At 40.9% G+C, this 12,093-nt stretch overlaps 1 protein-coding gene across 3 annotated transcripts in view; it reads right to left on the minus strand.

Moving 5' to 3' along the window:
* The window catches only part of dscamb (Down syndrome cell adhesion molecule b), a 172,443-nt gene that overhangs the window by 44,276 nt on the left and 116,074 nt on the right, over positions 1 to 12,093 (minus strand). For all 3 annotated transcript variants that reach the window (XM_049577356.1, XM_049577355.1, XM_049577354.1), the window contains 6 exons: positions 11,800 to 12,078; positions 10,216 to 10,491; positions 7,427 to 7,723; positions 6,002 to 6,274; positions 2,922 to 3,200; positions 2,546 to 2,665 (listed from right to left, as the gene is read on the minus strand). In XM_049577356.1, coding sequence (XP_049433313.1) covers positions 2,546 to 2,665; positions 2,922 to 3,200; positions 6,002 to 6,274; positions 7,427 to 7,723; positions 10,216 to 10,491; positions 11,800 to 12,078 — 1,524 coding nt within the window. The remainder of the gene's footprint in view (positions 1 to 2,545; positions 2,666 to 2,921; positions 3,201 to 6,001; positions 6,275 to 7,426; positions 7,724 to 10,215; positions 10,492 to 11,799; positions 12,079 to 12,093) is intronic.

Consider the following 12,093-nt stretch of genomic DNA (forward strand, 5'->3'; position numbering starts at 1 on the left):
TTACTTACTGTTCCATATCTCCCAGAGACACTCATCTGGCTCTTAGCTACTTCTGTTGCAGTAAAAGCATGCCAGACAGCCATTCTCTGGACAAACTGCACTCTGGCTCGCAACAAATTAGACAATTGCTTCCCAAGCCACCTACCCTGGATACTAATCTCTCAGCACTGATCAGGAAAAGTCAGACAGCACTAATCAGGCGTGAGGCCTGCTTGTCTCACATCCATACACATGCACACCCGCACACACATCCAATCAAAGGGTGAAAAACAGACCTGATTCTTTCATTCCTTTGATCATGGGGCCCATCGCACACACACACACACGCACCACTCCTCGTTGGTTGTTGTCCGTCTGTTGGTGAAGCTTTCATCCCTGGTTATATGGATGATGGAGCAAACACCTGGGGCCCCTCTTCATCTGCCCCTGCTCAAGTGGCTGAACTCACCTGCTGCCTCCCTCCCTGCCTGTCTGTCTGCGAACGCTCTATCTGTATATCTGTCTGTGTGTTTTTGCCTGTCTCCCCCTCTCTCTGATGATTCTTTAATGGTGCAGGTGGAAACCCTGCAAGCCCCCAGCCTGCAGTTTAAAGAGCAGATGGCTGTGTGTGTTTGTGTGTGTTCACACACACACGCCTTGGCTGTGGATGAAGAAAATGGAAGCCACTCACCTGCAACAGCACGACTGCACTCACCCTCATACACAGTTGCTTAAAGAAACACAACCTGAGACCAAAGTGTGGCTCAGCTAGCTGCACACAATGCTGGACTGTTCTGGCAAAATGATCCTGAAACTGTGAAATAACTCTTAAAAATATAACTTTTCTAAATTCAGATGTTTTTCAAGTCAGTCACTATTAAGTGTCCTTTTCCCATTATTGTGCACTATAGGCATGTATGAAATGATTAACAAATGAACAGATATTCATTACAAACTAAAGGCTGCAACCTTGAATCACTGCAGTTTAATATAGACAAAAAACACATTATTGAGTCGTGGTCACTTGGCGATAAAAGCTGGAACTTCTAATGCTGCCTTCACATTATATTGTGTGGACAGTAGAGAATGGAAAGATTCCCATATTCAACAGGAAAATGCATTTGTCCGCCTCAATAAAAAAACATGAATGTAGCAGAGGACTTTTATTTTGCTGAAATTAAAAATATTTCTACCATAAACTGATGCCAAAAAATCACCAGTATGCAGGAAGTCTGATGCTCAAACTTTCTTGGGGGACGGTCCCAAACTTCCAGTGTCCCCCCGGTTGTTGAAACAAAACCTCTGCCCTTGTCCTTCACCACTCATAATGTTTACTAAAGACTATATTCATTAAATCTGGGTTTAATTACCTTGAATGATGGACTTTGGTTGACATGAATCTGATATATCAGAGCAAGGGCTGGGCAATATATCAATATTTCATCAATATTGGGATATGAGACTAGATATTGTCTTAGATTTCGGACATTGTAATATCATCGGTATTGTCTTTTACTAGTTTTAAAGGCTGCATTACAGTAAAGTGACGTTAATTTCCTGAACTTACCAGAGTGATCTAGCTGTTCTATTATTTGCATTTACCCACTTAGGCCCCGATCACACAGAAAGCACTTTGCAGTTTGCAAAACGCGAGGCGCACCACGTGCCTTTTTGTTTTTAAATTGAATAGTAAACCTTTTTATCATCACCTCCTTACCCTAGCCTTGCCAAGTAATCAATCGACAATTTATTTATGTATATTTCTTTTTGATTAATTTAAAAACTAATTAGTAGCTCGATACTGAAACATGCAGGCAGAGGGTACTTGCTGTAGCTCTGGTTGAGGGTGAGAGGCTGTCAGCAAGTAACTTGTTGGGGACAGGGAAAATCAGTGTGGGTCCATGAGACCCTTAAAAAAGAGGGTGGATCACAGGGACCACTGGTTTCTCTGTCATTGTTTAACAACTGTAAGCTTGTTGTCGTGACCACCGCAGAAGGCCCGCCTCTCAGATCATCCAATTAGACAATGGGAAAAAGTGGAGACGATGGGGAAATTTTCCACTCTGAGTTGAAGTTTTTTCAACTTGAGGAGCTCAAAACACTTTGGCAAAAACACCAGGCGCCTAGAGCACATAATGTGAGGCACATAGCAATGCAAAAAAGGCGAGCAATAAGCTTAATTCTCATTAACCACAATTCCAAAAGGCCGCCTCCAGCTACTAAAATGCTGTCTGTATGATCGGGACCTAAGTCATTACATCCACATTACTGATGATTATATATCAAAATTCTCTTTGTGTAAATATTTTGTGAAAGGACCAATAGTCAACCACACAATATTGTTGCAACATTGACATCAAGGTATTTGGTCAACAGTATTTGAGTTTCTCCATATCACCCAGCCCTAATTGGAGTTTTCAGAAAAGCTGGAGTTACCCGATCCTGATTATGTATTTAGAGAAATTGTGGGTCTATTAATAATCATCTATTGTTTTTAATTCCATGTGATAATTCCCCTGTAGCTGGGAAGTTCACCTGTTGTAGATAATGCATGTGTTTAATGTACCTTTGGAGTGTTCCCATACGATGGTGGGTGGTGGGTAGCCTTCAGCTGAGCAGTTCAGAGTCACAGTCTTTCCATAGATCCCATCTTGATCCTCAGGCTGAACCACAAACTGAGGAGGAACTGTACAGACACATAAAGTAACAGCTTGATCAGACATTGATATATGATATTTTAAACTTGTAGCTTATGTATGCTGTTTTCATACCAGTCAAAAACTCCACTAGTCGATTTTACCTTCAGCCAGACAGGAGGAACTAATAAGTGAAGTCTGGTACTGCGGGGATTGCTTAAAATGAAAACCTGCACACATACTACAGATTATAGTAGTCCACTAGGTGCCATTAGATATATAATCTGCTCCTTTGTGCTTCCTCACCTCGTACAATGAGCTGACTCTGGTGCTCCACTGCAGCAGCCTCATTGCGGGCGATGCAGGTGTAGTTGCCGTTGTGGTCGGGCGTCAGGTTGGAGATTCGCAGTGAGCTGGTGAAGTCGATGTTGTCCACAGTCACGCCCAGGCTGACGGGGATTGGCCGTCCATCTTTCTGCCAGGTGATGTCCAGGGGGCGGTCGCCCGACATGACCACGCAGGGGATGAAGACACGCTGGCCGATGGTGAAACGCTGGAACTCAAAGGGCTGAATGTAGGGAGGGACTGACGGACAGAAAGACACACAGGAGATCAAATGTGATTTCAAAGACAATCTTAATTCTCTGAATTCTGTGGCAGGTGCTGCGTCCTTTTCTCAGAGCAATCCTACAATCTTCTAACTATCTGGCTTTAAAGAGGTCACTGAAGGAACATAAAAGACCCGAATAGCAAAGCATTCTGCAATAATTCCTTGTCATTCTCAGACTGGAACATTTTGTCCTCTCAGCACAAGAAGCTACAAGAGCACACAAGAGACAGAACAAAAAAATAACTTTAAGGTGACTCATTCAGGTTGCTCGGGAAAAGAAAACCTAACATGAAGCTTTTTTTTTCTCGTTGTCGACTAATAATCCACTAACCTACATTCTACTATTTTATCCACCCATCTAAAGCCTTGATTAAAAGAGTGACACATATTCAGAATAAAAAAACAAGTGTTCACAGTCAATCTAGCTGCATAATATAACGACACAGTTATACAATAAGATCTATTTAAATTGCCTGCGCTCCATTCTCCGGGAAATCTCCTGCCATCACACAAGTCATCTGTGTTTGAGTGTCCAGTGAGTTCAAATAACACTGAAATAAGCAGCACTTTAGCACCTTATTTAATTCACAACAAAGTGGAGATAATGGACTCCAGGGATCCCCAAAGACACTTGCGCATTTTAAGCATGAGCAGAGTAAATTAACAAATGCACTCGCTCACTATAGCACCACTGGGAAGTGTTGCTTTATATCATCGCTCTCTCTTTAGTCCTCCCTCCTCCCCCCGCCTCTGTTTCCCTCGCTCCATTGGAAAGTGTAATATAGTGACAACAACCTCGCATACTGTACGGAGGGAAGGAAATGGGGCATAATGGGGAAGCCCTTTTTAGCATTACCTGTTACAGTTGTAAGATCTCAGTGGAGATCAGTCACTCAGCCCTGCGCTATCAGTGGCACTGATACAGTCTTCATTAGATAGACCTGATGTACTGAGGAATATCTGGGAGATTAATTTAGAAATATGGTGAGATCTGTGACATATGGTATAGCTGTCTGCCTCTCTGCATGAGTGGGTCTTTTTATTTATGTATCTACTGACGGGCTTTTTCACAGAGGCAATTTTTAGATGCACATGTAGACAGAGAAAAGAAGTTCCTCAGAATGTTCTTTCTTATTTAAATCTATCTATCACATTTAGCGCTATTAGAGCACTAAATGTGGGACTTTGGCAAGAAACCATTAAAAGTTTGAAGGCAGAACTGTGACAGTTTAAAGAAACAGTACGAAAATTTGGGAAATATGCTTATTTATATACCAGCTGAGACTCCTGGGCAAAAAGAAGTATTATAGATAACCAAACCATAAAACAAACCATCATTTTTTTTTACCTTTTTACCTTTTCCTACTGATTAAAGAAATTAATAAAATATTAATCTGTGAGCTTTAGATGTGCTGGTAAGGCAAGGTAAGGCAAGTTTATATAGCACATTTCAGCAACAAAGCAATTCAAAGATCTCTACATAAAACATCAAAAGCATCAAGACAAGATGCAAAAGAAACACATTGTAAGAGGACATTTAAGAAAAAAAATCAATAAAGAATTAGTGAATAGAAAATAAAGGGTTAAAATATACCAAGACAGGCATAAAATATAAGAATAATGTTGTAGTGCAGTTACAGCTAGTAGCTGGTTAGCTTAGCCTAGCATAGAGACTGAAAACAGCCTGTCTGCCTACCACTGCACTGCACTGTAATTTTTATTATTCAAATACTTTTAAAATAAGAGAGGTTAAGTCTTCCTAATCTAACTCTCAGCAAGACAGCAACTGAGTGTATTGACCTAATTTATAACAAAAACGAGCAGAAACTGAAGATGATTTCTTACTTAACAACCACAGAGCTATGTTTCTCATCATTTTTAAAAAAAGACAAAACATGGTGGTGATTGTTTGATTCATATTAAGTTAAGTTATTAAGCTCTATATTTAACAGCAATTAACCTGTACAACATTGTATCATCTATCAGTCTGCCTTAAGCTGTAAAAACTAAAATTAGAAGGAAGGAAATTCTTAAGTTGGTTTATATCCTTTTTACATATTTTTTATGTATTTTGCAGTTTATTACCAACACAAAATGAACATTAAATATAATCTAATTAAAGGTCCCATATCATGCGCATTTTCAGGTTTATACTTGTATTTTGGGTTTCCACTAGAACAAGTTTACATACTTTTTTTACACTTTATTTTCCTTATAATGTCTGCCTGAATATACCTGTATTCAGCCTCTGTCTGAAATGCTCCATGTTAGCGCCTGTCTCTTTAAGACTCCTGCCCGAAAAAAGCCCAGTCTGCTTTGATTGGCCAGTGTACCTGGGTCTTCCACATGTGCACAGAAGAATGACTGTGAAGCCACTGTAGCGGCACTTTCTATCTTTATAGACCATTTCACTGGAAAGGCTAGAAAATAGCTTGGGTCTTTGTTTACTTCCTGTCAGCTGATGGCATTTAAACACACTGCAAAACACTCAAACAGGAAATACAGAGTGACTCATGCAGAATGCTTGAAATGGTCTATATAGTATAGTTGTGACATCACAACTTCATAAAAGTCCAGACAGCTCATTTAGAGGTACAGTTTCTAACTATGGACTGTGAACATTTCTTCATGGATTGAGCGTTCTGATACCTTCACAGTATTTATACAGCATCTATACCTGCTTTATAATAAAAAAAAGACCTTGACAAAATGTCCTGCAAGCTTTGAAATAGTTAAAGCTCAAAATGCAATGGAATTTAAATAACTGGGGACTAACCTCTCACACGAACGTGGACACTCTGGGAGTCCATCTTGTTGGGCTGCACCATCACCTTGCAGTTATACTCGCCAGCATCCACCTGCTGCACGTTAGTCAGCTTCAGAGTGCCGTTGTTCTCAAATGCTCGCTGTCGGTGGTTGAACGGTAGCAGCGCCGAGTTTTTGTACCACTTTATGGAGTAGTAAGGGTAGCCAATCACACGGCAGTGAACGAATGCGTCCCGTCCAGCAATCGCTGTGATGTTTTTCATTGGACGAATGCTGGCGCGACCTAGAGAGGGGGCAGAGAATGAGAAAGGTTCCTCTGTAAAGACATTCAGTGGAAAGTGACTTCAAATCAAAAGGGCTTTATTTTTGGTGTTTTTGTAAATAAAACTTTCTGACTCGTCACTTTCTGAATATATTTAATATTCACACAAGGGAGGGTTAACGGGTACACAGAGAACATAAAACAGAGAACATTTCTCTCCGCAGCTTCCTTCACACATGGTACCTGCCACCGAAATACTTAGATATGCAAAGGAACTGTTGTTTAAAGCTTTCCTTGTTTGTTTTACCACAAGATCGCAGGCTTAACTCTAAGTAGAAGGCGGCGAAATGACAAGCAGATTAAAGTGTGCTAACCATCTGAAGGGAAACAGAGCATTTAGATAACACTGTACTGCTGATACTTATAACTCTGCTCCTGCTGCGCACCCACATAACCGTAATACATTCTGTGTCTCATAAAATGGAAACAGAGTAATCGCTTTAACATCTGATCGTGAAGAGTTGAATTGGCTGCTTGAGTAAACACACGCAGACACAGACACACATGAACACTCCCCTCGCACACACATACGAGCATACCACAGATAAATTTATTCATGCAAACAGAAGAAATATATTTTTCTCCCGGCTATTTACAAACCAGCCCATTTTGGAACCCAATATCCAGATACGCTTATGTGCAGCAAACGAGGATAATTCATTTGACCTAAAAATACAGGCATGTGGGAAAAGCACAGTAATAATTTGGAGAGAAAAAGACGAGGCTACAATATTAAAAATTATACAAGGAGCAGAGAGAAAGGAAATAACGCATAAAAACGAATACAAAAAAACCGAGGCAAATTCAATCAGTGGAGAAAAACCTAAAAGGAAATGTAAATGTGATCAAAGATTTAATACTAGAACTAAAATTACTGAGCAAAAACAGCTGAAACAAACTAAACTTGGGAGGAAAAAGTAACAACTCATCATCAGAGCACACTGTACAAGCAACAAATCCTAATGAATCCAAATTCTCTGGCCCAAACAACAACCAGTGCTCATGTGCTGCAAACACCAGACAGCCAGCCGGACACAGGAACACAGACAGACACACAGAGAGACAGACAGGTATGTGTATTGTTGTTCTTGGAGGAGCTGATTTGACAAGCACCTCTTACGTTTATTCGAGCCTGGTGGTACACGACCCCGGCCGAGTTGCTGCACGTGCACCGGTACACCCCGCCGTCCTGCACCTGGGTGTGCGTGACGTTCAGCTGGCTGACCACGTGGCCCTCGTGGGTCTCGTAGTGGCCCAGGTGGTGGTGGCTGTCTTTGATGACGGGGTCGTCGTCCAGCGACCAGGTGCAGCGGGGAGGCGGCGTGCCCTTGACGTTGCACACCAGGAAGACGGGCTCGTTTGGGTTCACCACCTTTTCACTGAAGGAGGACAGGATCTTTGGAGTACCATCTGCAGTGGAGGACAAGGTGGAACAGGACAGGGGACAGGAGTACAGCGGTGAATATAAGCAGGGACCACATTTACATGCACACTAATCTTCCCCTGTTCCTCTGAATATGATGATATTCTGAGTTTTATACAGGTCAGGTAATTTTCCAAATTAGGCCTGTGTCCAAATGAAGCACTTTCTGATTAAGACATGTGGTATGTGCCAATATTATTCAGGTTTTAGAAGCAGTCTTTTGATGTGTATACAACACATTCACAATATGTGTCTCAGCTGGGCTTTTTATTGCAGTTTGTCGCATGTTGCCTCTCGCCTGTTTAAAGTCAGCTCTGTGTGTTGTACACAAACCAACTAACCAACAGTTTGCAAGGCTGTGGGGTAGAGATACATGCCCAAAAGAAAAACCCACATGTGTCGGCGGAAGGAGACGCACACCTTTTAAACATAAAAGACTTGGATATCAACAGGTTTCATGTGCAAATATCGCAACGCTGACCTTTCTCAGAAGGTGGCGACATGAACGAAAGAGGGAGGCTGGGTTTACACGGTTTAACAAATTCACCACCGGGGGAAACTTTGGAAAAATCCTATCATGGTGCAAGAAGCGAAATGACAAAAGCAGCTCCAGCTGCAGCTTTATGCGCTAAACGACATTTTAAGGCACTTTAATCTGAGTATGCACATCTGCATGTAAACGGCAATATTAGTAGAATTTTTACTTTTTATTATCTTATTATTTATTATATTTTATAGTATTTATTTTTTATTTTATCTATTTATTATCTATGAATTATATTTTATTATTGACTATTTGTATTATTTTATTTGATTATTTAATTATTTATTATTATATTATATATTATTTATTATTTTATTTTATTCTATTATCACTTTTATTATTTTTTCTAGCTTAGCAGGGATATTGTCTTTTTTCTAATATGGACAAAAAACTGATAATGTTGTGAATGTGAACATAGTCAAACTATGACCATCATTAGCATTACATCTTTTAATAAAGCACTGATTTACAGCCAGTTATAGCGGCACACTTCTATCTTACATTTCCTGAAGTTCACCTGGCTGACTGTCGACCAACCAGGGTCTAGTTTCAAACTACCTACTGTATCTTTATGTACCGTGAATGGCACCATTATGAAATATTTAGTTACATGACCAGTTAAAGCCTGTTTAGTTTATCTGACTTTGGCAGTTTGGGATGTGTGAACAGACTGACTAATGATGCTTTATCAGCAGAGAAGGCTGAAAATGAGAGGGGGTAGTGTCATCTCCACAAGGCATTTCCAAACTATTATTATAGCTTAAAAAACAGTCATTTGAGTAAACAATGAAATGATTCAATCTCACATTACAAACCCAGCAGATTGCTTTAGTTTGACATAGCTACAATCTGTCAGCAGACCCCGTTTGTTTTAGTTGGAAGAACTGCTCTTTGTTCTGGTTTCTTTCTTTCAAAAATGTTGGAGGAGTTGCATTTACATTAAATTTACATTTATTGATTTGGCAGATGCTTTTGTCCAAAACGAGCTCTCTCTGCAAACAAAAAGTGGGTGCAGTGAGTTTGCTGTATCGACTGCGTGCTTTAACACTGAGTGCTCTCCTTGTGAGGTTACGATTGGTTTCTTGATTTTTATACATCTTGGTGAGGTACGGTGTGGGGGCTGGAGTGACACGTCTTATTCTTCTAAGAGAGCTACTTACTGAGATCTTACTGCATGCTGTTGCACTAACAGTATACTGGATGTACAGTGTGTTCTTCTTTACAGCCATGAGAACTAAAAAAGTCTCAGATCACAAAGCCTCTAATAAAAAATACATCATGTCATCTGATTTGGTTTGTCATTTATTAATCATTTAAAACACTCCTGTTCTTATTCCACAACAGAGTCTGGACACAGGATTTGTGAGTGTCTGAGAGAAGACATATTTCATTATTCCAGGGGTCAATATTTGTTATAAACCCTTTTTTGTGAAATAATAATAAGGCAGCAAAGGGAAAAGGACAAATCTTGACTTTTTGTCACCATTCTTTTATTATGAACAGTGATCCAGGAGCTTTCCTCTCAGACACAGAGAGCAGTCGGCTTTTGAAATGTCTATGTCTGCCTGCTGCTGCTCTCTGATAATCTAGATCTGTTCCACATGATTATAGATTATCAATATCTTCTTTTTACAGCTCCCTGGCCACAGGAGACAGTTGCCTGAGCAACGCTGCCAAGGTAAGCTATTGGATTCGAGAGTGTGTGTGCATGTATTTTTGTATGTGTTTGTGAAGTCTGGGATGATCATTCTAATGGCGGCCTATAGCAGAGAGTCGCAGCAGGATGCCATTAACACATAAACCCCGTATTGATCTCCCAGGCCTGAATCTGTTTCTGCTAACTCACTGATTATGCAGAAGACAGCTGCTACAGTGTGGCTTTTGGTCAGCATTTGTGCGATACTCCACCCTGCAAATCACATGCACGTAGTTTACCTTCAAGGATGACTTGCACAAAGTCCTGTGCGGACATCTTGCCCTTCCTGGCGAAGCACTGGTAGGCTCCGCCATCGCTCTTCGACATCCCCTCCATGATGAGGTTCTCCCGGTTAAGCCCAGTGAAACGAACATTGTTGCCGGGGTAGATGATCTCTCCATTGCGGTACCATGACAGCTCATACTCGTCTGAGCCGCTCACGCTACAAGACAGAGACACCTTGCTACCCACACTGCCTTTCACCTTCCGAGGGCTGATGACTGCCTTCAAGGGCTCTAAATACACAAAATAAAAGAAATGTTGTCTTTAAAAGGAGCATTCAAATGTTTGTTTTGTTTTAATGACAGTAAGATTGACAAGAAGACAATAGGGGGCATTGTGGAGAAAGTTCAGGTGAGATTTAAGCAGCATGGTTACATAAGATTTTACAGAAAATGGCTGTCAACACTATCTCCGGATTAGATCTGAACAATTAGTTGATTAATTAAGTTGTCAGCTAATAGAAAATTAATTGGCTGCAATTCAAATTAGAATCAATTAATCATTTAAAGGCATACACACCTACAAAATGACCATCTGTATATTAATTACAGACCTTGTGTTACAGCGAATTTGTGAAAAAATACATGTTTTTTCTCACATGAAATTGGAGTAAGGGGGGGGCAAGTTTAACTAGGCAAAATCACATTAAAACATGTTTATAAACTCTCACACTACTCATGCAGAATAATCCAGGTATCATTTATTCAGTCATATGCTCAGCACTTCCCAAACACTTCCCTAAAACCTTAATATTTCTACGTATACATTTACGAGACGCATAAACAGTCACACATGGATGAATGCACAAGCAGAGTTGAAACCATAGACTGTACAAATGATACACTAAGCTGCCAAAATGTCACCCATTAGTTTGTGGAGTCACATTTTGAAGCCTGGAGTTCGGCATTTTGGCCATCGCCATCTTGTTTTTTTGGAGCCAGAAGTGACCATATTTGGAGGAGAGGCGGGTCTGACTGAGAAATCGAGGACACAATTGGCAGACAGCCTCTCACTCAAAGAAGCTTGCACTTAAATGCAAACAAATGAGTTGTATGAAAATTTGCATCCCGTACAGTGGTCATGAAGGGGGAAATTAGCTATAGAGACCAAAACAGTTTTTTGTACGAGGCTGCAAACGTGTTTATTTCTGCTGTAAAGTTGGGCATTGTAACATGGGGGATCTATGCGGATTGACAGGCTTCTGGAGCCTGCCTCAAGTGGCCATTCAAAGAACTGCAGTTTTTGCAGCTTCATTTTTCAGCCCTGGATGTTGCCACTTGGTTCAAATGGGCACGCTTAAGAGCACCACTTTTATGTTTAAGTGTTTTAAATAGTAAGGTTTTATGTAAAATGCATGTGTTTGGGAAGCACTGAGGATATGACTGTATAAATGACACTTGGATTCTGCTGCACCAAATGAGAGATTGTAAAGAGATGTTTTGACATAGCTTTACTGTTATTACCCCGTTCAGAGCTTAATTAGGTTCGGTGTGGTTAAGCAGATAATGCAAAGGATCCTCTTCTTTAAATAAAAGACTTACGTTTGACATACAGGCGCCCCATGACCTCAGCATTGCCATAACTGTTCCACACTTCACAAACGTACGTCCCAGAGTCACTGGGCTGTGTGCTCTCTATCAGCAACCCTGTGATGGTCTGACGGAAGCGACTGTCAGGCTCCAAAGGGCTGTTGTCCTTCAGCCAGCGGTATTTGGGCGTCGGGTAGCCTGAAGCCTTACAGGGCAGCTCCACCCGATGATTAATCATCACCTCTCGGTGGTCAAAGCCATCCAAGATGCCTGGCTCAGCATTGGTGGGGTCTGGAAGGAGCAGAG

The sequence above is a fragment of the Epinephelus fuscoguttatus genome, linkage group LG5, assembly GCF_011397635.1.
Source record: "Epinephelus fuscoguttatus linkage group LG5, E.fuscoguttatus.final_Chr_v1".
Taxonomy (NCBI): domain Eukaryota; kingdom Metazoa; phylum Chordata; class Actinopteri; order Perciformes; family Serranidae; genus Epinephelus; species Epinephelus fuscoguttatus.